The 26,094-nt window shown below is 40.4% G+C and overlaps 1 protein-coding gene and 1 pseudogene across 1 annotated transcript; one reads left to right on the top strand and one right to left on the bottom strand.

Moving 5' to 3' along the window:
• Positions 1-6,134: 6,134 nt before the first annotated feature.
• On the bottom strand, positions 6,135-6,884 carry SF3B5 (splicing factor 3b subunit 5). Its single transcript, XM_027084502.1, has 2 exons — positions 6,484-6,884; positions 6,135-6,372 (listed from the first exon to the last, which is right to left on the bottom strand). Exon 1 carries the CDS (start codon positions 6,762-6,764, stop codon positions 6,504-6,506), a length of 261 nt encoding a protein of 86 aa, XP_026940303.1. The 5' UTR covers positions 6,765-6,884; the 3' UTR covers positions 6,135-6,372; positions 6,484-6,503.
• An 8,044-nt stretch (positions 6,885-14,928) lies between these two features.
• On the top strand, positions 14,929-16,534 carry LOC113608346 (60S ribosomal protein L4 pseudogene; annotated as a pseudogene).
• Positions 16,535-26,094: the final 9,560 nt, after the last annotated feature.

The following is a 26,094-nucleotide window of genomic DNA, read 5'->3' as shown; positions in this document are numbered from 1 at the left end:
GTCATCACTCTGAAGTAGACCAACTGTTGGCTGTCAGATCATTCACTGCCGATGCGTTGTTCAGTATACATCTTCCAGACACTAATAAAATGAGTAAACAAAAATGTCCAAATTCCTCAATAACATTGCTTTTTTCACATCCTTGCCATGGAAAAGAATGGACCCTAGATAGCTTCATAACTAATTTGTGCAATATAATTAAGTCTTTTTTGTTTCTAATGTCTTTAAGTTACTAGTTTTGGAGACATGAAAAGCATCAGAGCTGAGAACAAAGAACTCTTCACTCACAAATGTACTTATTTTCAGCTGAAGGAATTAGAATAATCTAAGAAGGAAAGGAAAGTTATCTGTGGTTATGAGTTCCACCCACACACTGCCAGCAAATTCATTTTTCTCAAGCCCAGGGTTGAATACATCATTTCTCTATTCAAATTTCTTTCGTTGACAAAAGCAGTATCCCTCCCAAAAATTGCTCAAAATTATCTTGGTATTTCTTAAGAAAAGGAACTCCAAGTTCAAATTTTAGGAAATGATAAACAAAATTTCTAACTGCAGAACTTTAAAAAATTAATCTGAAGCATGAACCTCCATCGTGTGGAACAATTCTGAAACTTATTTAACCAAAATACTCCCTTCTCCTTATCCACCCGCCCTCCCCCAAGACAAAAAAACCATCTATAACTTTTCATGCAATTAGAATTCTGTGAGACATAGTTTGAAAACCTTGACCTACCCTATGAAAATCAGACCTGGGTGTAAGTCCCTGATCAACTGCTTACTAACTGAGTGATATTATGCAAACAACTTAATTTTTCCTATTTCTGTTTGCTTATTGTAGAATGGGATAATAACCTTTCCAGCGTTGTTGTGAAGATTAATTGAGATAACATTGTTATCCTAGGATTTAGACCTTAACTTGCTTTTCCAGCCTTCTGAAGAGAGCGGGAACCAAAGAGTGAAGGGCCCTATAAGCCGTAAGTTATTGGAAGTAATGGAAGGGTTTTAAATAGGAATAAGCAGTTTGAATTCTCCTGGCCTTGCTAGGGCAGCTTGGTCATATCTCCAGAGGCTCCTCATGCCTTGCCCTTATTTTGGCAAATATAAATCCTACTTATCGGGACTTCCCTGGTGGTGCAGTTGTTGGGAGTCCACCTGCCAATGCAGGGGACATGAGTTCGAGCCCTGGTCCAGGAGGATCCCACATGCCACAGAGCAACTGAGCCCCGTGAGCCACAACTACTGAGCCCGTGTGCCCCAACTACTGAAGTCCGTGCTCCAAAACAGGAGAAGCCACTGCAATGAGAAGCCCGCACACTGCAACGAAGAGTAGCCCCCGCTCGCCACAACTAGAGAAAGCCTGCGTGCAGCAACAAAGACTGAAAGCAGCCAAAAATAAAATGAATAAATTTATAAAAAAATAAAAATAAAATAAATCTTACTTATCACTCAAGGTCCTGCTTAAAAATTAAAAGCCTCTTTCTCAACAATGTCTTCATCCACTCACTCCCGCACAGGCAGTTCAAAAATTCTTCTTGTAAACTCTACCACCTTTTTTCTATATCTTTCTTTAGCACTCACCTCTTGCCATTACAGATCAGAGTTATTTATGTGGTGCTGTATTCATTTCCCTAACTAGTATCCTTTTAAGGGTAGGGTCCTTACCTTGTCCCATCCTTGTAAGTATAATACCGTGATCTGTAGTATTCACTACATATTTGTCAAAGATAAACATGTTTATCACTTTATAGTTCATAAAGTGGCTTTCTAATGACATCACTGAAAATAAATATAAAAAGAATTGATTTTCTCCCATTAGCAGAAATCTACAAGTTTAGAGCTCTTTCCAAAAGCAATTTCTACCAGAGTATCATCTGCTGCCCTCCTGTGTTTGATACAAATATTATTCTATACCAGTACAGAAAAAGAGTAACAGGTTCAAGTAAATTTATGAACTGCATTTTGTTTACTTTCAAATTTTCCAATGGAGTTTTTCCACATAAATTATTATACCCATTAAAATTATCTTTATGCAATATATTTCAAATTACATTTTTTTTACTTAGAGTTATATAAGAACTTGCACACTGGTCTGATATTCCTTCATTAGAACCTACTAAACTTTTAATATTTCCATTTTTCATCTGAGACAGTAACTTATTTCAAATTATTCTAATATGATTTTCATATACTAGACCTGCTTGGGCAACAGTATATTTAAGACTTTGTACTTTGCAACTAGAAAGACTTGGTTTAAATCCTGGCTTAGCCACATAGTAATTGTGTGACCTTGGGCAAATAGCTTTTCTGAAGCTGTTTCATCTGTAAAACAAAGATAATACCTCCCAGAGATCACATAAGATAGAACACTTAGTACACCATAAAAGCTATCAATATGTTAGCTATTATTACTATCTAAGAAGCATGTTTTCAAATATCTCTTTTCTTTGGTCTGACCTACTCTGGTGAACTTGAAGACTGCCTAAAACATAAATTAGAGTATTGTCTAGATTAAGCCCTATCTTTCCACATTCAACACTCAACATTTATTGAACACTTGTGATGTGCTGGCACAATTCTACACACTTGAGCTATATCAGGTAATAAAACAGACCAAAATCCTTGTCCCTATGAATCCTAACAATATAAACCAAGCCAGTTCATGGTGGTCTTTAGGTTACTAACTTTCTTCTAAATTCTTGCAGTTCTTTATTTTCCACATTACTCATTTGATTCTTATTTATTTTTGGCTGCATTGGGTCTTCGTTGCTGTGCACAGGCTCTCTCTAGTTGCAGCGAGCAGGGGCTACTCCTCGTGGTGCGCGGGCTTCTCGTTGCAGCGGCTTCTCTTGTTGCAGAGCGCGGGCTCTAGGCACGTAGGCTTCAGTAGTTGCAGCTCGTGGGTTCAGTAGTTGTGGCTCGTGGATTCTGGAATGCAGGCTCAGTAGTTGCGGCCCACGGGCTTAGCTGCTCCATGGCATGTGGGATCTTCCTGGACCAGGGATCGAACCCGTGTCCCCTGCATTGGCAGGCGGATTCTTAACCACTGTGCCACCAGGGAAGTCCTCATTTGATTCTTTATATAAGCTACCCCATACTAAACATCCAGTGCCTTCTTCTCTACTTCCAATTCAGGTTGTCATCTCTCTTGGTCTACTGCTACAGACTCCAATGAGGGACAAGGGCTCACTCTCATGCCAATTTTGTAAGGATGGGGATTTACAGTTTGACTCTCTCCTACTGTTTATGGGGGGAAAAGCATTTATACTGATACTTTTATTTAATTGCTGACAATTACAATCTGTTCTCTATTACATTACCTATATCTGTTCTCAACACAGCAGCCAGAAAGATCCTCTGAAACAGCAGTTCAGTTGTTTTCCTTGAAGTGATGGCCCATCTCATTCATTTATGGAGAAAATATCTGCTAAATACTCAAGTCTAAATAACTATAGTTTAATCTGTCAGTCTCTCAGTTTTATTTTCAAGTGAAAATGGTAGGAAAGGAACTTCAGAGATCTGTGAAGTCAACACTATTTTCTTAATAATACTAAGATTTTATTCGCCATTTTCACTGTGTTAATATTTGTACAGATGGTACAAAAGCAACAGTGAGTAAAACTACTAGCACTTAGCATCCATCAAGATAGTGGCACCGAACTACTGGAAGTCATTGTATTCTCCACTGCCATGTACTCTCAATAAAAACAAAATAAAAAAATCAACTCAGTTTCACTTCAGAATGTCCTTGATGAAGCAATAAAACGTACTGATTTTATGAACTCTTAGCCCATGAGGACACATCTTTTTAAATATTTCTCATGACAAAACTGGTGGTATGCATAAAGCATTTCTGCTGCCACCAAAGCACAACAGTTTTCTCAAGAAAAAGCACTTGCTATTGAGTTACAAACTCAACTGGCTTTTTTTCCTTTAGGAACATCAGTTTTACTTGAAAGATTGACGAACTGCAGTTACTCTGGGTATTTGACAGATATTTTCTTGAAAATGAACCAAATGGGCCTGTCACTTCAAGGAAAACAGCAGACGGTATTTGCTATCAGTGACCAAATTTAAGCTATCAAGCAAAAACTCCAAATTGTGGAAAACTTATACCACCGCTGTTAGTTTTTCAGCTTTCAAATACTATAAGACTTTCCTGATGAGATCAGTGGTGATACTAATAATATGTACGAAGTACATATTGTGATATGTTGACACAATGACATGTGTCAACACTTAGAGGGCCTGTGTAACTCAGTGAGCCAACACTTTCCAAATGAGCAATGCAAGATATTTCAAAATCACGTATGGGTAAAAGATCCACAAAGTTCAAGATAGATTAATGAATTTTAATGTAATAGAGAATGAAAAGTTGATTGACCGGACCCCATGTTGTAACTAATTTCTAAGAAATTACCACTTGTTGGGTTTTGCTAGAGTGTCAAAGAATATCCACAATTATTTGAAAAGGCTATTAAAATATTTCTCCCTGGGGCTTCCCTGGTGGCGCAGTGGTTAAGAATCCGCCTGCCAGTGTAGGGGATCCAGGCTTGAGCCCTGATCCGGGAAGATCCCACATCCCTCGAAGATATTACTGAGACTGCCACAACTACTGAGCCCGCGTGCCACAACTACTGAAGCCCACACACCAGAGCCCAGGCTCCACGACAAGAGAAGCCACTGCAATGAGAAGCCTGCACGCCACAATGAAGAGTAACCTCCGCTCTCTGCAACTAGAGAAAAGCCCACATGCAGCAACAAAGACCCAACGCAGCCAAAAATAAATAAATAAATTAAAAAAAGATTTCTCCCTTACTATATATTTACGTGAAGTGGCTTTTTTAAAATACTTCAACCAAAACTTCATATCCCAATAGTTTGAATGCAGAAGCAGATACAAGAATCTAGCTGTCTTATCCTAAGCCAGACATTGAAGACATCTGCAAAATTGTTTAAAAAAAAAAAAAGCACCATTTTTCTCACGAAATTATTTGTTTTGGAAAATAGTTATTTTTCATAAAAAATGTTTTTGTTAACATGTAATGGTTTTATTATTATTTAAAAATGAATTACAGGTATTTAAAATTTTTCTCAGTTTTGATTTCTAATTTGGTGACCAGCAACAGCTATAACCTTCTAAAACAAAAGCTCTGTGGGGTCTTCAAGAATTTTTAAGAATGTAATGGTGTTCCAAGGCCAAAATGTTTGAGACCCACTTATCTGAAATATGTCAGATCGTATCATTTAATAATCTTCCAATGGCTCCCGACCTTTTCAGGGTAAAAGCCACAAGTCTACACTGGACTACCGGGCTCTACTCTTATCTGTTTCCTCTCCATAATCTATCCCTGTACTCTTTCCCTTGCTCACTCCCTTCAGCCATACTTGTTTCTTTGCTGTTCCTCCAACAAGTCAGACACAATCCTGTGTTAGGAACGTTGCACTGAAGTTCCCTCTGCCTGGAAAGTAATATCCCTAGTTTTTGCATGGCTATTTCCCTCACTTCCTTAAAGTTTCTGCTCAAATGTCACCTTCTCAATAGTCTAACATGAGCGTCCTGTTTAAAACTGCAACCCTACTGCTACTCCCATTCTCCACAGCACCTTCTAACATTTGCTTACTTATGTCTACAGTTCGTGGGGCCTCCTGCTCCCCCAACTAGTGTAATACAAGCCCCTAAAGCTTGGGAAATGCCTGCCACATAGCGCTCAACAGATATTTGTTGAATGGTGAATTAATGAAAGAACTCGTTTTGACAGCTTGTCAATTCTCGAGACACGTCCACAAAGTCCCAAAAGAAAGAGAGGATGCAATTTACAGAGAGAGGGCAATGCCAGCAAAGATATTTTTGAATGAAAGAAAAAGAAGGGACACAATGATCACAAACCTCAATACTGAAAGCGTTATGGGCCTGAAAAAAGCTCTTGGGAAAAGTCGGGGTTGGGGAACATTCTAAAGGTTGTGCAGGACGCATTTAAGTGTCCGGCAATGAACGTTGGTCCTGCACTACCGCCCAACCCCTCCGTAACCCTCCCCTTATTTATCCCCCCACCATCCTCCCGCCTCCCCTGAAACCACAGTTCCAGAGCCGCCCCTGGACCCCTCCACCAAAACACAAGTAGTCCACACCAAGAGACTGAAACATTTCCAAACTTTATGGAAAAAACAACAACGACAATCAACTAGCCGAAAACAAGCCTCTAAATCCCGTCTCACTCCAGTGCCGTCTTCTCTAACGTTTGCTGGCTTTAGACTCTCTCCACCGTCCGGTAACAGTTTTCAGGGGTCCTGACGGTCTCCCAACGCTGTGTTCCACAAGAAAACAGGGTCCACAGGAAGGCAGGTCAGGCGGGACGCCCCCAGTAAGCACCTCTGCACAAGTAAAACACGAGAAGCAGAGGCATGGAAAATCAGTCCCCTTGGGGGAGGAACACGCGGGAACGACGGCAAACTGGCGGAACTCAGGGAGAGGTGCTCACGTACAGCGGTGACACGGCGGGGTCTCAGTTCTCCTCCGGCTTGTCGGCTGGCGGGCCGCAAGGCTGCAGCATCTTCTCCATCAAGTTGAAGCGGACTCGCGCTTTGCTCTCATTCTCGGCAATGGCGAAGTAGTTGAGAAGGTCGAAGTGGCCCATGTAGGAGCAGTAGGAGTCGCGGTGCTGGTTCACCAGCCACTCCCACTTGGTGGTGTCGGCGTGGCCGGTGCCGATGTACTTGGACTGCAGATGCTCTAGCTGGCTGTGGATGGTGTAGCGGTCCGTCATCTCGCCGCTCTTCCCTTTGCTCCCAGGTCAGAGGCCGCAGACGACAAGGAACTGCTCTGGGGCTTCAAACCGGAGAGGGGCCACCCGGCGTAACCTCCGGAGCCGCGCTGTCGCAGACGGATGGCGTCACATCTACGAAGTAGTGCAAACTCCCGGTCCCAGGGCTCAGAGGCGGAAGCGGAAGTGTATTCTGTCACCGAATTGGGGTTGCCCAGGCGACGCTACCACTGGGCCGCCCCTATAGAGAGCCCCGCCCCCTTCGCAGAGCGTTGCATCCTGGTCTAGTTAGTGGCCCTTTTCTAACAGGAGCTTTGCATGCTGGGTCTAATAGGACAGGGCTATAAGCACCTGGGCAAATGAACTCTTGCTGTAATTCCGCTTTCGAAGCTAACGAGGCACAGTAGCCCCTTCACAACCAGGGGTGGACCACGCTGAAGTCAGGAGACGCGAGTTCTGGTGCCAACCAAGTATCTTACAAGTTGTGTGGAAAGTTATTTCAACGCTTGCAGGGCCGCCGTTTCCTGCCTGGTGACAAAAGTACACCAGTTCCGACACGTTCCGGCGCCCACATCAAGCCCCTCCTTCCTCTTAAGCTTCTAATTTTGATATCCTCCCTCCAACTTCTCACCCCACCCTACACGCCCTCAGCCTATACTTCCTTCTCATCTTTCCGGGCGGCTCGCCTCTCCATTTCTCCGTAGGAACTGTTCCCACCGCTTGGAATGCTTTTGTTCCCCTGGCAAACATTTCTCCCTTTAAGTCAGCTCGAAAGTATCTCCTTGAAATTGCCTTTGGCTACTCCAGACAGATGTAAATTCTTCCTCTTTTTATCCTGTACGTCTCTGTTATTATCACTTTATAACCAATATTCGGTTTAAGAACTTCCTCACGCGAATACAAACTACTTGAAAAATTGTTTACTTTCTTCGATGATGTCTTGTATCATAAGCTTCTTTTATGATATCCTCATAGCCTGGCAGAGATTGTTTCTCAAAAAACGTTTGATGAATGGATAAACAACTGCATGACAGCCAAATAGAACTCTTTACTAGGTGAAAGATAACTTTAAAATATTTTTATTCTGGTACAAAGTTGCAGTTATGTTGGACCAGTAAGTCTAGAGATCTAATGTACAGCATGATGATTTAAATACATTCAACTTTATTTTTTTGTTTGCTTTTTGTTTTTGCGGTACACGGGCCTCTCACTGCTGTGGCCTCTCTTGTTGTGGAACACAGGCTCCCGACGCGCAGGCTCAGTGGCCATAGATCACGGGCCCAGACGCCCCGCGGCATGTGGGATCTTCCCAGATCGGGGCACGAACCCGTGTCCCCTGCATCGGCAGGCGGACCTTCAACCACTGCGCCACCAGGGAAGCCCTCCACTTTATTTTTTTTTTAATTTTTTTAAATTACAAAAATATTCCTTATGGGATCAGATAAATACTAGTATCAAAAATGAAAAAAAAAATTGCCCCTTCAGTTTAAACTCTGTTATAACAAATGTATCGTTCCTAAAACGTAGAGACTATTATAAGGCATGCCTGTGGATTTACCATCCAGATATACCAAACCTTGCCATTTTGCCATTTTTGTTCCCAACTTTGTTATTTTGTTTTGGTTTTGTTTTTTAAAGAAATAAAACTGTACAAATGAACTTGAAAATTTCTTTGTATTCCCCTCCCTAATTTATTCACTTCAGGATCCTGTCTTGAATCTAGAATTAATTATCCTGATCCTGTGTTTTTGATTGTTGAAAGTTTGTATATCCATAAACAATAGATGTTTTTGTTATGCATGTTTAAAAGCATCATATAAACGACACTATGTATGTATTGTTATTAAAGTTGTTTTTTTCCTCGTCAGTATCCCTGTTGATACATGTAGCTTTAGCTATGTGTTTTATCTAGCTTTTTAAAAAATGTTTATTGGCCTGTTATATTCCTGCTTCTGTGAATTGCATATTCATATCCTTTGCTCATTTTCTTATTGGGATGTTTGTCTTACTAATTTTTAAGGAGATCTTTAAATAATCAGGATACTTTGCTTGCCAGTTATTTGCAATGAAAATATTTTTTTTCCAGTCTGGGGCTCATCTTTACCCTTTCTTTATGGAAAGAGAGGGTATCTCTTGTTACACTGAAGTTAAGTTTAAAGTAGTCAGATGTATCAGCCTTCCTTTATGGTTTGTGCTTTTTGCACTGGGTTTAAAAAAATGAAAATAAACAAAACTCTCTTCTGCTCTGGGACCATAAAAAATAGTTTCCTTCATTTTCTTTAAAAAGTTTTAGAATTTTGCTTTTTCACGTTTAGAGACTTAATCCACCTGGAATTTTTTGTTTTGTTTTGCTTTACGGATCTATATATGGCTAACTAGTTCCCAGTGATAACCAATCACTCATTATACATTCTTTCCCTACTCATCTTTAATGCTTCTGTTGTACATGTGTAGGTCTGTTTCTGGGCATTCTATTCTATTAGGCTCTTTGTCTGTACCCATACCAGTAACACAAGATCTTAATTATTGTAGCCTTACAGTAAGTCTTGATATCGGACAGGGTAAAATCCTGTACCTTCTTTCATAAATGTCTTAACTATTCTTTGTTTTTTTTTCCTTTTGCGGTACGCGGGCCTCTCACTGTTGTGGCCTCTCCCGCTGCGGAGCACAGGGTCCGGACGCGCAGGCCCAGCGGCCATGGCTCACGGGGCGGCACGTGGGATCCTCCCGGACCGGGGCACGAACCCGTGTCCCCTGCATCGGCAGGCGGACTCTCAACCACTGCGCCACCAGGGAAGCCCTGTCTTAACTATTCTTGATCCTTTGCTCTTCCACATGAATTTAGAATTGTCAGTAAAATCCTCATGGAAATTGTGATTGAGTAATCAAATAAAGTCCTGAAAATTAATATTATTTCTGTATCATTAAGAATGATTCTAAGGATATGAGAGGAAAAACCTCAAATTCAAAGACCTTTGGAGCTAGATGGGAAATACATTTACATGTATTAATTAAGGCCAAGGTATATTAGTTACCTAGGGCTGCCAAAACAAAGTACCAAGAACTGAGTGTCTTAAATAATAAAAAATTATTTCCTCACAGTTCTGGGGGCTAGAAGTCCAAGATCAAGGTGTTGGCAGGCTTGGTTTCATTCTGAGGACTGTCTCCTTGTCTTGCAGATGGCCATCTTCTCTTTGTGTCTTCACAGGGTTTTCCCTCTGTGTGTCTGTGTTCTAATCTCCTCTTCTTAGAAAGACACAAGTCATATTGGATTAGAGTCCACCCATGTGACCTCATTTCACATTAAGGTCCTATCTCCAAATGCAGTCACATTCTGAGTTACTAGGGGTTAGCAGTTAAATGTTTGTTGGGGACTTTAACCCCACCATTTGGCGGGGCTGGGGCACAATTCATCACTGTTTTATACAGTGATGTGGAATATATGAGAACTTTAAAAAACATATTTGTAAATTTAATTAATTAGATTTGTGAAAATAATTTAAGTACATGAGAAGGTTTGATTTGTTAGGTCAGACAATTGCAATACTTGAAAGGAAAATTGAAATATTACATTAAAAGGTATGGTATAAAATGTTTAAGAGTAAAAATTTGGAGTGAAACTAAATTTTATCCAAAAGCCTCTTAAAAGTGATTGTGAAAATTTACTAAGCTAATAAATAGTTTAGGATTTTTTGCTGAGCTTAAATGCTTAAGGAAAGAGATTTTCAATTTATAACTTTAGTAAATTGAACATTAACTTTTAAAATCTAAATAAATCTCTGAATTGTATTTTGTACTCTTAGTGCCCCAAATGACTCTCAAAGACATCAAAAAAAACCCTTCCATGTATCAAGATCAGCTTACAGATAACACAGAAACCCTGCTTCACATTTAATTGTAGTTACATTGAATTTATAGATTTATTTGGGGAGAATTGTCATCTTAACTATATTGAGTTTTCTCATCTATGCACATAGTAAATATTTCCATTTATGTAAGTCTACTTTTTTGACTTTAAATAAAGCTTATATAATTTTCTCCATATGGATCTTTCACATCGTCGATTAGATTTATTCCTGGGTATCTGCTATATATATTTAAAGATGTTCCTTATGAGTCTTAAATTGTCACCTAGTAAAGAATATCACATTTTCTTACACTTCTTGTAAATAAAGACTTTTGGTTTGGAACCAGTGGCCTTGTTGGCAAGACATGCCAGGAGAGCTGTTACTATTTCCAGTCCCAAGATACTACCTCAAGTGGATCCTGCCTGTTAGGTTGCTTCAATGTAACTATCAAATGCCATCGTACAATTTGGCATTTGAGTAAGGAAAATAAGCAAGACAAGATGCCAGTGGAAAGGATATAGAATAAAAGAATGTATAAGGAAAAGAAAAAATATATGTTTTTAGATAGAAAATTACATTTTGTCTAGTCTATTTTTTAAGTCTGCAAATGTGAGGTAACAGTCTTCTCTTTTCATCTTTTCTTGGTCTGTCTTTAAAGCTGCGGGCTTTAAAATTTTTTTAAAGTCACTTAATATTTTGAATGGTCAAGGCATTGTTCAAAACCAAAAATGTATACAAAGGAATGCAGTTCCCAACATGTGCTCACTTCCCATGCCCATCCTCAGTAAGTAACCATTGCCATGCATATCTTATTTATCCTTCCGGAGATTTTTAAAATGAAAACACAATTATATATGATATATTTATTTAAGTATATGCAGATATATATGATATTGTACCCCTTTTAAAATTTAGATGGTAGCAAAATACTCACCATAGTTCTCTACTTTGACTTTTTTCTTTGCTTTTTGTTTTATTTTCTTTGACATATCATGGTGATCATCTCATATGAGTACCTAAAAATCTTCCTTATTCTTTTTGGTTTTTTTGTCTTGTTTGAAAGCTGCATACTATTCCACTGTATGGGTGTATTATACTCTAAATAACTACCCTCTTATTGATTGTCAAAGATCTTGTGTATCCAGAAATTATATTTAAATTTTATTACTATTGCAGAAAAATACAAAGTTCAAATTGAAATGAACAAAAATCACATCTCATTTGGTGAAAAATTATTTTAGATACACTTTTTCTGTAAGCAAGTTTTAAAGTTATAAAAGGATTTTCTGTACGTACAGGTGTTGATATCATGTTTCACACTAGGGGTCGCCAAAACAGTATTTAAGGCCAACAAACAGACCAGTGACAGAGAACATTTTATAATTAGGAACCTTGAGCTTCTCAACCATGGTAAGGAGGAAAGTTACATTGTGACTGAAATGCTGAAGACAAAACTTTGTGCTATGTTTTCAAAGGCAACTATACTGATAATTTAGGAGAAAAGCAAGCAATCTTTCCCTTATCATCATACATATTTTACTTTGGGGTTTTATGTTTAGCTGGATTAAGTGATGATGTGGAATTTAGGTGATATGGAATCTAGGGAATTTTTAAAAAGAAGTTTGCTGGACATGATCCTATTTTGCTGTGGTCAAAAATGTCTTTAGCTTCAGCTTTTCTTTTGCCAGCTACCATGGGTTTCATATATCTGAGCAGACCTAGAACCCTCAATTTTTGGAGGGTTTTATCTCTAATTGGGCATATACTTCAAAAGGATAAAGTGTTCTGTACTTTTAAAATTCTCCTAGAGCAGATATGATTGCCATGGGCATGTATTCAATAACTTTTCACTTGAGATTTTATAGGCTGGTCCTTCTCTGTTTAGTGATAACATTCAATCACAAGCTGGTGTAATTTCTGAACAAAAATTTCTCACAGGAAAAATTTCACAAAGGAACTTTGAAGTATTAGGTACATGTTCCATTTGTTGCAGTAATATGAAATCTTGCAGCACTAAGATTAATGATTGACATAGGTACTGAATCAATATTCAGTGAAAAAATGAATGAATGATGAATGTTCACGATAGCATCTTAAATGACAACAAAAGATTGGAAACAATTTTGGTGACAACAGTAAAGGAATAGTTACACAAATCATGCTGTAAACTGGCATATCTCATTTGAACATAAGTTCCTTTGAAATACGTAACTCTTTTCTCCATTATATTAGCATAGTGATTTACCCATTGTCGGCACTCAATAAATACTCATTGAATTCGATTAACACACTGGATTAAGCATGGATATGCCCCCAAATCTCAAAGCATTCCCCAGGAGTTGGGACTATCCACCTCAAAGTCATGACCATCCTTTACTTTAAGCCTAAAATATGTGGATTTGGGGGGAACAACTTTTTCTATGGAGTTAATGTCAGTAAAAAAGACCCATGACAAGGCTTTACAAAATTATGAATATATTAAATTTTAACTGTTTTAGAGTTGCTTCAATCGGTTATCTATATAGAGTACAAGGAATAATTTTTCATAGCTGAGTCAGTTCAGCTGAGGTCCTTGAACATCAGTAATCAAAAATTAGCATACGGAATCTGAGAACAAGAAGTGAAATGGATTGGGGAGGAGGGATAGATTGGGAATTGGGGATTGACCTGTACACACTGCTATATTAACATAGATAACCAACAAGGACCTACTGTTAAAAAAAAGTGAATTGGATAGGAATGACCTTCTATGCAACATTTCAGGTATCCAATTAAACATGTGATTCATTATGGTCTACATAGAGTAAAAGTCACAGGTTAACCTGGAGGATAGGAGCTGAGTTTATACCTTTCTTCTGATTTGAATTGAGAAAGTATAAGATTTGTCTAGTTCCTAGGGGAGGTTTAATGCCTGGTAGTTTTGATTCAACACAGGGAAGTTGTTTCATCTTGAATTTTTAGAACAAGTTATGTGCATAGAAGAGAAGCCTTTGGGCTTATCAACGTATGGTTTATTTCACTTTTCACAAGTTCCACTTATTTTCATAAAACAGAAACATAGTTCAAAATCTGTATGTGTATTTTTGTGATTTTATTCATTTGTATTGTTTCTCCTTCATTTGTCACCTATGAGTGTTTAACTTAGCATTCCCCAAAGGATCTGTGTTAATATGCTGTGTACAGTGGCCCAAAAAGAAGATGACACAGAAGCCCAATACTTTTAATGCTGTTAATTTATTTATGGTAGCTTAAAGTCAAAAAGGAATTTGGGGGATGGAACAGACTGGCACACACAGTCATGGCAAAGTACCAATGGTGCCCTTTCCCCACCTGTTCCTTTCACATTTTCTTCAGCTTATGTAAACCACTCTGCAAATGCAGTTTCAAGTCTCCCCACTTCCAACTAGGTATCTGCCTCTAACCCTCTCTTATAAAGGAATTCTTGCATTACAGCTCCTGAGGACTGCTCTAGTAATAAAGTTTTAGTGAGTTAACAGTTTCAGTTGTCTGAGGAACTGATTTGTTCTATAGAAATACAAAAATATGTCCAGTCACCATCTTATTCTATGGGGCCCTCGAGAGAGCAAAACACTGTTGGTATAGGCTTTCGTCTCTACTTTTGAGTCCCTTGATTTGTTAGGATAATCTTTATATTTGGCTTAATAGCCAAATATAAAGCTTTACTTTAAAAAGTCAGAAAAGCACCTGAAGTTTCGTCCTAGTTTAGGTGCAGTTCTGCCCCTAGATCAAGGCAAGAGTGGACCTGGTGTTGGGCCCCCATCACTTTCGAAGGTCCTGCTATGGCTCCCCTCTAGCTGCACCCTCCCATGAGCTGAAAAGTCCATGGGTCAAGGGGATGTACCCAATCCTTGCTGATACTCCCTTAACCCCTGGCTCAAACACACATAGACCAAGCTTCGAAACACAAATTCCAAGAATCACGGGGCTTGTGCAGTCTTCTTCCCTGGCCTGTCCTCCCAAAGGCTCACTTGCTGCTGGTGTGCACACCCCTGGGCCTGCAGAGGGCTCAAGGAATGGCTATCGGCTGGGTTATTTACTTTATGAACTCAAAGAGGCAGGTTGAGAAATTCCACTTAAGGGGTTTGGGCTTGGAAGCCACTCTTAGAGATGGTTTTTAGGACCCACGTGTCCACCTGTAGTTCAGAAAAGATTATCCTGTACCTAAATTTCCCCCAGGTCCTCTTCCCAGTCTCAAATTTCTTACTGGTAAGTAATCTTCTGGTTATAAATTGCATAATTAGTAACAATGACTTGCTCCAGGTGGTAACCTCAGTTCTCCTGAAACAGAACCTCTCTGATCATCTTCAATGTTAAAACTGCTGCTTCATTTAGTAGATGAATGACTTTTTAACCAGAGGAAGATTTATAATTAAATGCAAAGGTGATAAATTAAATCATACCATTAGTATTAATACTTTCATGTTAGGTTTAGGAATAATCTGTTTATGTATGTTATTTAAAGTATTTGTAGCTTTTCCTGTGGTAGCCGCCGGGTTGAGGGGAGCGTGGCCTTCTCCTCTCCCGCCATGGCGTGTGCTCGTCCACTGATATCAGTGTACTCTGAAAAGGGGGAGTCATCTGGCAAAAATGTCACTTTGCCTGCTGTGTTCAGGTCTCCCATTCGACCAGATATTGTGAACTTTGCGCACGCCAACTTGAGCAAAAACAACAGACAGCCCTATGCTGTCAGTGGATTAGCAGGTCATCAAACCAGTGCTGAGTCTTGGGGAACTGGCAGAGCTGTGGCTCGAATTCCCAGGGTTCGAGGTGGCGGCACTCACTGTTCTGGTCAGGATGTTTTTGGAATTATGTGTCATGGGGCCCTCATGTTTGCACCAACCAAGACCTGGTGACGTTGGCACCGCAGAGTGAATACAACGCAGAAGCAATATGCCATCTGCTGTGCGTTGGCTGCCTCGGCTTTACCAGCGCCGGTCATGTCTAAAGGTCATCGTACAGAGGAAGTTCCTGAACTTCCTTCGGTGGTTGAAGATAAAGTTGAAGGCTACAAGAAGACCAAGGAGGCTGTTTTGCTTCTGAAGAAACTTAAGGCCTGGAATGATATCAAAAAGGTCTACGCGTCGCAGTGAATGAGAGCTGGCAAAGGCAAAATGAGAAACTGTCACCATATCCAGCGCAGGGGACCCTGCATCATCTGTAATGAGGACAACGGTATCATCAAGGCCTTCAGAAACATCCCTGGAATTACTCTGCTTAATGTAAGCAAACTGAACATTTTGAAACTGGCTCCTGGTGGGCATGTGGGGCGTTTCTGCATTTGGACTGAAAGTGCTTTTCCGCAAGTTAGAGGAGCTGCATGGCACTTGGCGTAAAGCTGCCTCCCTCAAGAGTAACTACAACCTCCCCACGCACAAGATGCTCAATACAGACCTTAGCAGAATCTTGAAAAGCCCAGAGATCCAAAGAGCCCTCCGAGCACCACGCAAGAAGATTCATCGCCGTCTTGAAGAAGAATCCAGTGAAAAACCTGAGAATCATGTCGAAGCTAAACCCATATGCAAAGACCATGCGCCAGAACACCATTCTTCGCCAGGCCAAGAACCACAAAATCCGGATGGATAGGGCAGCAGCAGCACTAGAAGCCAAATCAGATGAGAAGGGGATTCCAGGCAAGAAGCCTGTGCTGGGAAGGAAGGGAAAGGAGGCTGTCTGCGTTAAGAAGCTGAAGAAGCCAAAGAAGGCTTTGGTGGAAAAAAAGGCTGCAGTGACCAAGAAACCAGCAGCTGAAAAGAAGCCTGCTAAAAAAGAAGCCCACAGAAAAGAAACCCAGCACAGAGGAAAAGAAGGCTGCTGCATAAGCTTAAATTTGTTTATTCAGTAAAGGTCAAATCATTTTGGACAGCTAATTTTGAATAAAGACCTGATCAAAGAGGCAGTGAGAAACATGAAAAAAATAATAATAATAAAAAAAGTATTTATGGGCTTCCCTGGTGGCGCAGTGGTTGGGAGTCCGCCTGCCGATGCAGGGGACGCGGGTTCGTGCCCCGGTCCAGGAGGATCCCACGTGCCGCGGAGCGACCGGGCCCGTGAACCATGGCCGCTGAGCCTGCGCGTCCGGAGCCTGTGCTCCGGAGAGGCCACAACAGTGAGAGGCCCGCGTACCGCCAAAAAAACAAAACAAAACAAAGTATTTGTAATACTTAAGAGACTTTTGCCTTTTAGACTATATGATAGATAAATACGGTTCTATTTATTTAAAACATGTAATTGATTTATTTGTTTTGTTTTGTTTTTTTGTATTTTTGCGGTACGGGCCTCAACTCCTTCCATTAAGAGAAGCAACTTGCTTCCCCGTAGCCAAGCAAGAAACTCGAGGGATAGGCTGTCAAATATGAATGTGTCTCTTAGCCCAGAGGAGTGGGGTGGGAAGAGGGCTTGTGTATTTGAAGTCTCCTGAGAGCTGCACAGAGGGCTTTGCCTTCCAGACTGCCCAGCGTGACTCCCTAGCGATGCTCATTTGTAATTCCCTACGAGGGGAAGTGTAAGAAGAGCTGGGGAGGGGGGTGTAGGGTGCAAGGCCACAGTGAGGCTTGATGAAGTGGGACCTTCCGCATCCTTGTTGCACCAGCGATCTGTCAGCTAACTGGGTATCTAGAAATGACTAAAATAGTAGCAGAGTTTAAAGCCATTGAAAAAAAACAAACAATCTGTCCATTGCTGTGGGATAGAGAAGGAAGGTATAAGCAGTAACACTAAAGGTTGTGAGGAGTCTCTGGATACTGCATTTAAGTCCGAATGCCATTCTGTCTCCACTCCTGAGACTGCCACTGCTAAACCCCAACGCATCCTTTCTATTTTATCCCCGCCTATTGTTCTGCGGTCTTTTCTTGGAACATCTTGATTGCTTTTCCTCGGTAGCTGTCAAGAAAAACCAAAAAGTTGCTCTTGGTCTTATGCATTATGGAAAGATTTTGTACCCTGATCTTCTGAGGTGCCCTATTTCTGCCATGGAAAACCTTTCCCAGGTCTTACATAGGAATGCCTGCCTTTCGTTCACAAGGGACTGACTTTGGTCTCTTTACAGGCGGTTTTGCTTGTGAATTGTTCCTTTGATTCTCTCACCAGCCTTAAGTCTTGGCCTTTATTCTTTCCCAATGACATGGACATTTCCCTTCCAAAGCTACCGTTCTTCCTCTCTCTGGGCCCACTGACTTCTGCAAGATTTTAAATCTATCCAGATATATTCAGGCAATGGGTTATTTAAAACCTTCATAGGTCTTTCTTCCTGTTAATGGTGGGAAGAAGATGCTCAAGAACCTTGGGCTCTGAGATTTGAATTCTTTAATAATATCTAAAAAGCAATTTATGCTTCACATAAATGACTACTGACTCTGGTCTGTTTCTGATACTTTTCCAGAAAAAAGTCAGCTCTTCAGGTACACCAAAGGGGAAGAAAATTTCGCTTAGACCACTTTATAAAGTTTTGCAGAACCTCTGGACCATATTTACAAACAATTTCCAGAAGAGACTTGGAGACCTTAGGCCAGGAAGTTAAGCAGTTTGGCAGCAAAGTTTCAGCCTGCCAAATCCATGATATTTGCCCAAAGGTAATGGCAAGAGTCATGTTGCTTTAATCTGTCAGGTGAAAAGTTTCTCCCAGTGAGTGCCTAAAGGGCTACAGTCTCAATTCCCACCCTTCACTCCTGTTGGACCAACTGTTAACAAAGGAGAGAGGGTGGTGGAGCTATTGGTATGAGTGCCTACAAAGCTGAGGCCATCATTATACCTTCATCATTATAAAAATTTAGGAAAGCAGTAACTGTATTTAGTCATATTCCCATCAGTCTAGCTGCTTAAGTGCCTGCAAGAGCTACCTGCCAAACTCCACTTCTTATACTTGGCACGTTGCAGGGATTTGCACGCGGCTTTGTCAACCAGATAGTTTTCCCTCTTTCAATTGCCCCGCTGACTTTGGAGCCAAGAAACTCATTCCATGTGACTCTATTGAGTACTTCCTGTCTCCATCCTTTAAGTGGCTTGTGGTTCGAAAGTCATTATAAGAAAGTTGTTTGGAATTCAGAGCATTTTTTCTCCCATTAAAAAAATGTCATAAATGGTGATTAGCTTTTTAAGCCCAAACATACTAACTTGTTTAACTTACAGTGTAATGTTCTAGTTGTAGAAATGAGCTACCATTTATAACTGTGGTTTTGTTTTTGTTTTTAATACAGAAGAAAATTGTTTGTGAATTCCAAATTGGACTGTCAAGAAGAAACCTGAAGTTGCAGCGCTGGCCCTTGTGGTCCACCCCTCTCAAGCCACTCACTGCTGTCGGCCAAATGATAGGAAAATCTCTTAGCTCTACCCAAAGGCAGGGATTTCTGGAGTGGAGATGGGGAAAACAGGAGGTGGGAATATAGGCCTGGGGGAAAGAGTAAAACGTGAACTATAGCAAAAGCCTCTTGGCGGCAGTGACAGAGCTCTCTGCCTTACTTTCTTCTCATCTTTCCCCCCTTCTTTTCCTCTGTGAGGCCGTCAGCATGGGTTTACAATGCCTGGGTAGTCTGGTCACTGGGAGAAGCAGAAGAGGCGTTTCTATAATGTGAGCCTGATGGGGGTGGTCATTTGTATTTAGAAGAAATTCTATGCATTGGGGACTGCCTGTATTTGGAAGATTCAAGAATTCTTAGTATTCTTTTCTCAACTTCTAGGCTGCATTGAGAAATTATTAGTCTCTTTTAAGCCTTAAAACTTTCTAAAAGTGCATTTGGTGCCAAACTTTAGTAGAGTTGTATCAAAAACAAAACATCAAACCTGTACTAACATTGCAATGTAATTTTATTTATTTATTTAATTTATTTTTGGCTGTATTGGGTCTTCGTTGCTGCGCGTGGGCTTTCTCTAGTTGCGGCCAGCAGGGGCTACTCTTCGTTGCAGTGCGCGGGCTTCTCATTGCAGTGGCTTCTCTTGTTACAGAGCATGGGCTCTAGGCGCGCGGGCTTCAGTAGTTGTGGCACATGGGCTTTGTTGCTCTGCGGGATGAGGGATCTTCCCGGACTAGGGCTCAAACCCATGTCCCCTGTATTGGCAGGTGGATTCTTAATCACTGCGCCACCAGGGAAGCCCGCAATGTAATTTTGATAGGAACATTTTGTTATTTTCATAAGGCAGGATTGGGTAGAGCAGTTAAATTAAACTTAGCAATCATGTATTTTTTTTTTAAAGCAAAGATTAGTACATTAATTACATTAAAAGAAAGCACTTCTGCTTAACAAAATATACCATTAAAAAATAAAAATACAAGCCATAGACTGGGAGAAGATATTTGCAGCCTATGTAACCAATCAATAACAACAATAAAAAGTTTGTTTCCAAATATATAAAGAACTTCTACAATTTGATCTTTGTTTTTTTTTTCTTTTTTGCAGTATGCGGGCCTCTCACTGTTGTGGCCTCTCCCGTTACGGAGCACAGGCTCCGGATGCGCAGGCTCAGCGGCCATGGCTCATGGGCCCAGCCGCTCCGCGGCATGTGGGATCCTCCTGAACTGGGGCACGAACCCGTGTCCCCTGCATCGGCAGGTGGACTCTCAACCACTGCGCCACCAGGGAAGCCCTACAATTTGATTTTTTAAAAAGGTAGAAAATCCAATAGAAAAATAAATCATTTGATTATGCAATACACAATAGAGGAAATCCAAATGGATAATAAACATTAAAAAGTGTTTTTAATATAATTAGTAAACAGAGATATGTTAATTAGAACAATGAGATACCACTATATGCCCACCATTATTAGCAAACTATCAAAAGTTTTATAATACAACATATTGGTGAGGAATTCTAATTTTTGGTGGAAATGTACTGTAAATTGTACAGCCACTCTGGAAAACAGTTTGGTATTATCTAAATTGAGGATATCCATACCCTATGTTCAAGCAGTTCCACTACTGGATGTATAGAAGTGGTTTTCAAAGTAGGGTCCCTGGATCAAGCAGCATCAGCATCACCTGGGAACATGTTAGCAATGCAAATTCTTGGGCCCTAATCAGATCTACTGAATCAAAAACTTGGGAAATGGGGCCCAGAAATCTGTTTTAACATGTCCTCTAGATGATTCTGATGAAAACTAAATTTGAGAACCACTGACTTAGAGATTATTCTGTACATGTATACAGAACAACACATAAACGGAAAGTTTATAGCAGATTCCCAAATGGAAACAACCCAAATGTCCATTACTAGTAGAATGGTAAATTCATTTTTAACTTCGGACTAACTGAAGCATCTTTATATACTGAGGATTGAGAACAAGTCAAGGGAAAAGATGAAGTTAAAAGAAAGGAGAATAAGTTGATGGAATAAGCTGAAGGTCAGATAAAATCTAAATGGGAGGGTGTTATTTGAGGAGAAAAGAGGTGCTCCTTTGTTGAAGACTAGAGAAGGAATGCAGAAATGTCACTGAGGGGGTAAAGTAGGAGCATCTGAAGTTTATTCATACATGAGAGCCTTTATTTTATTATTAAAAATCAAGGTCATATGCAGAGAAAAAAGACAATTCACCTGGTTTAGTTCGGCCAGAATGATGAATTAAATGGAGGACATGAGACCCATCCCCACTGCAACCTTTGAATTCTTGAGGGTGACACTAAACTCTGCCACTCCACTCCTGAGATGTAATATTGTTTTTGATTTACAGTCTTGGCTGAGAGGTGAGGGTGTAGTTTCAGGGACTTCTACTTGCCTTTCCTAGTACAATAACTCTTATTCTACAAGTCAAGGAACTAATATGAAGGTTCTGTAAAATCCTAATGTCTGTTCCAGTTATACTTTCAAACACTGGGGAAATGATCTCTGTGTAGATCTGTGGATGAGTAGACATGTATACCTGGCTAGGTCCCTATTAATACCTTGACCCTCACATACTCCTACTCTAACAAGGGTGTCAGAAGGTGCTTTGGGTCTCTGGATATTAACATCAACTCAGACTCTGTATCTAATAGTCCTTAAAAGAGCCATGTATTCCCCTGTCTCTAGTGCATGGCTACCCTAGTGCACAGCCATAAGACCCTTTGGGGAAGAACTGGGAGAATGAGTACTATATACACTTGCCACGGTGTTGCAGGGTCCTTCTTCATGTGGATCTAGCCTCTTTTTCAGACAATGGAGATGTTCTCTGGTCGGTTTGAAAATTGGCTCAGGCTTGAAAAATGGGCAAGGGATCATGACTTTCCATTGAGGCAGCTGATCATAGGCTTCTGCTCATCTATTCTTGGTCTCTTAAGCAATATCCTTGGTGGATGCACATCTATCTCACTCCTTAGAACACCTTCTTCTATTAAATATCTCCATAGATTCCTAGAGATCAGCCCCCTATCCACTCCATTCCAAACTTGCTGCCCATTAAGAACATTATACCCATGTTGATTTTGGTGGTAAAGGGCTACCATATGGCTTCTTCTCTTCTGGGAATCCTATCATCTCCATGGCTATTAGGGATCCTAGTTCTATAACAGAATCTTTCATCAATTCCAGCCTACAGAAGAGAGCCACCACTGAACTTCTTAATGACATTGATTCAGTGGGAACTCTGGAGCATTAATTGCACCTCAGAGTTGGTCCCTTCTTGAGACAAGGAGCTCAGTATTTAGTATCCCAGTGTTAGTCACTAGCTGTGGTCTGCACCAAGGGCAAGGTGGCTCCTATTCAATATGGGGCAATTCCCTGGAGAAGAAAGCACTTCTTCAAAAGTTGATAGCAGCCAATGCCTAGAGCAGCTGGGGGATGGATACAAGGATGTGATAAAAGTGATCTGAGGGGGGGGCAGATCCTGAAACTTCTGCGTGTTACTTTCCTTTATCTATAAAATAGGGATATCAATACTTAGTTCACGGATTTATTTGGGAAATAAAATGATAGGCAGCTTGAATCTAAGTGGAATTTGGACAAGCCAGGATGTCTGGGGAAAAGGGTTGACAAAGTCTGCCAGTAGCCTGTTTGCATGTAGATTAAAAAGCATTGTGGGAGAAGATTCAAATTGTGATTGTTATTAAGATTCATTTGGTCATTTACTCCCTGACAGACATTTAGGGCTCTTCATTCACGTGTCAGCACTCTGCTAGGCTGTGGATGTTCTGACTGGTTTAAATGTGTGGAAGTTGGGGAGGTGACCTATCGGAAGTCCTTTCCTCTCTGTCTTGGAGCTGAGAAGCCCTGGGACATGAATCAGGCATGATGAGCCTGCCCAAGTCGGAGACCTGCAAAGACTGGGGGCAATAAGGAAAAACAAATGGGTATTTTACTAAAATCTCTAATATACTGGAAACAAGGAGCACAACTTAGGGACTCATCTAACGAAGTCTTGCATGTGAATGGGGGTGGGGATCAGGGCAGCTACTTCCCACTTCACAGCAGAACATCAACAGCTTTGTCATCTTAAGGGCTTCACTGCCTCCAGTGTGATGGTAGACAGCTGTGCTGGGAAGACTTGTCAATAGATAGCACTGTGACTCTGCAGGACTGTGGCAGCAGGTGACAGGTGTGCACATTCGTGAGTACATGTGTGAACCCTCTGGGAACTCTCAGAAATTCTCCAGGCCCCCTCCTCAGCTTCAGGTTGATGAAGCCTGGGGAAGCTTGGTTACAGCTCTAGCCTGTCGAGAACATTCAGCTGGGTGTGCAAAAGCTTTACTCCCATTATTCCACCCATTATTCCATTCATCCTCCCCAATTCAGTGTCGTAAACTCGAGCCCCTATGTCACCAAGGAGGCACCCTAAATACACATTTTAATTACTGTCAGTTTAAGGAACACTCTAGCTCCCAGACACACCCTCCCAAATTCTTTCATTTAATGATAAACTCTCTGTCAAAATCTGTTTTTTTTAAATTAAATTCCAAAATGGCAACTATTTATTCAAAGTGAGTAGAGGAACCAAAAACCTAGAGTATCTAGTGTTCAAAACTAACCTTTGCAAAAAGATACTGGTTTGTTGTTTTTGTAATGCTTTGTTTTGTACCTAGATGATTCCATGAGTCACTGGCTGAATGATTTGTCTTTTCTTTTGTTTTCCCCTGCCCTAGAAAGATAACTGACTTTCCTTGTATCAAAAAATGACTCAACATTGGATAGAATTAGAGCTAAAAATATCAGCCTTATGGTTTATTTTCATTCCATCCATATATTTACCTAAGCCTTCTTTTCTAGCTTAGGATTCTGCTGGAGTGATGTGTAATCCTGAGCTCTGACGGGTGTCCCAGTCCTCCCTTAAAACCAAGGTAATACAAGTGCATGAAATAGTTTTAATCAGATCAGAAACAAGAACTATGGCCACAAAAAGAAGTCAGATGTGGGATAGACAGAGGGACAAATAACATAAAATTACAAAAGGGTTAATATGAAATCCCATTTCTTAGGAAGAGGTGTCCTTATAAAGCCAATGTGGGGTTTATTTTCAAATAATTTATTAATCTTAAATTTGGAGTTTGTTTATTTTAACAAATATAGCCATATTTTTCCTGTCTTAACCTATTAAAGAGCCAACATGGCCAACATGGACAAATGATTAATATGAAATAGAATTTGTAGTCCTATTTTAACATACAGACAATTCAACGTTGAAACTATTTTCATTTCAACTCTCTGTCACAAAAAAATTAGTAGCACTCAAAACTATAATTTTCTTTTCTTCCTATTTCTGAATAGGCCTGAGAGATTAAAATAGAAAGTTAAGTAACATAAGTGACCTACTAAATGACCTAGCAAGTGTTTGACTGAGATAAGTTATAACACCTATGCTAAAAATTGAAAAACTGTCACTTCCCTGTTAGAGCTGAAAATAGCTCTTACTAGTTGTTCTTCCCGATGCAAATCCATATTCAGCTTTGTATTATTAACACAAATCACTCAAAACAATTCCAAATGAGCACATATAGACTTAGACAGAATTAATACTAGATTGTTGATAAAGCCTTTAATCCAATTTGAATGAGTGCCTCATCCAAAGTGAGCTGGCTTGAGGTTTTTCTCCTTCTTTCTATAAATTTAGTGCTTATATACCAATCTCATTTAATGAATATGTATTATGCAGCTCTTAGGTAAAAATTCAGAGATTAGGTGTTCCCAGTACTACAAAGGTGAGGAACATGTAGTGGGTACTATGTAATTTACAATATAATTGTTGCTATGAATATGAACATTTTACAATTTATTATAAAGGAATGCAGCATAAAAACAGCAACTATTCAGAGAACTGGTAGGTTATTTTTGGTAGAAGTGGTGAAAAATGACTTTATAAAGAAATATAATTTGGAAGAGGTTTGGATGTCTGTGCAGCATTTCAAAAGTTGGTGTTGGGCTTTTAGGAGATCATTCTGGTGGAAGGTCTGTCATGGGAAAAACCATGGAGAATGGAAAGGTCATGGTATATTCAGAGAACGGCCAGTTGAAAGGGATAAAGTAGGGTAGGGAAGAAGAGGGAGAACAAGTTGAAATGGTATTATGAAGGATTTTAATACTGTGTTCAGTAAAAGCGTTTGGACCTAATATGTAAGTAATAGGGACCCATTGAAGATTATGGGACAAGATAATAATTTAATTAAATCTTTGTTTTATTTTTTAATTTTTTCTTGCTGTACGCGGGCCTCTCACTTGCTGCGGCCTCTCCCGCCGCAGAGCGCAGGCTCCGGACGCGCAGGCTCAGTGGCCATGGCTCACGGGCCCAGCTGCTCTGCGGCATGTGGGATCTTCCCGGACCGGGGCACGAACCCGTGTCCCCTGCATCGGCAGGTGGACTCTCAACCACTGCACCACCAGGGAAGCCCTATGGTACTTTTGTTATAGCAGCCTGAACAGAATAAGACATAGGAACGTAATGACTAGAACTGGAGCAGTCATGCTCTTGGGCCATGAGGTAAGCTCAAACATGGAAGCCAAGCATGGTAGAGCAACAAGATAGAAGGAACCCGAGTCCCTGACATCCTGGCTCTATATATGAGAACTGGAATACTTATCTCTAGAACTTCATATGAGAGAAATAAACTTCTGGCTTGTTTTAGCCATCGTTATTGCGGCTTTCTGTCATTCATAGCTGGCCATAATCCTAAATACAGCACCCCATCCATGAGCTGTGAAGAGCCACAAAAAGTTTTAAGCAGAGGAATGAAATTATGAATATAATCTACTGTAGAAGATTGCTCGCCATATCTTGAAAGAACTGGAGAGATGAAAAACTCCGGGCAGAGACACACCTTGGAAGGCTACGTCAGCAAATCTGGTTTGAGATGGACCTGGACAGCAGTGGGTTAGCGGGAATGAAAGGCTAAATGTGATGTCATTCCCTGAATATACCCACAGTCCTCTCACAGCTCCCACATTTTTGCTCTTGCTATGCCTTCGGATTAGAAAGACTTCACCTTCAAGACCTAGTCCCATGACATTGTCTTCAACATTCTCAAGTAGAGTTTTGTTTTTCCATAAAAGTTTGCCCGCTTATTTATTTGTTCA

This window comes from Aethalodelphis obliquidens, unplaced genomic scaffold (genome assembly GCF_003676395.1).
Source record: "Aethalodelphis obliquidens isolate GAN/ISIS:26980383/991018 unplaced genomic scaffold, ASM367639v1 scaffold3, whole genome shotgun sequence".
Taxonomy (NCBI): Eukaryota; Metazoa; Chordata; class Mammalia; order Artiodactyla; family Delphinidae; genus Aethalodelphis; species Aethalodelphis obliquidens.
Note: the sequence above shows the minus strand (reverse complement) of the source record. Positions and strands in the feature narration are given on the sequence as shown.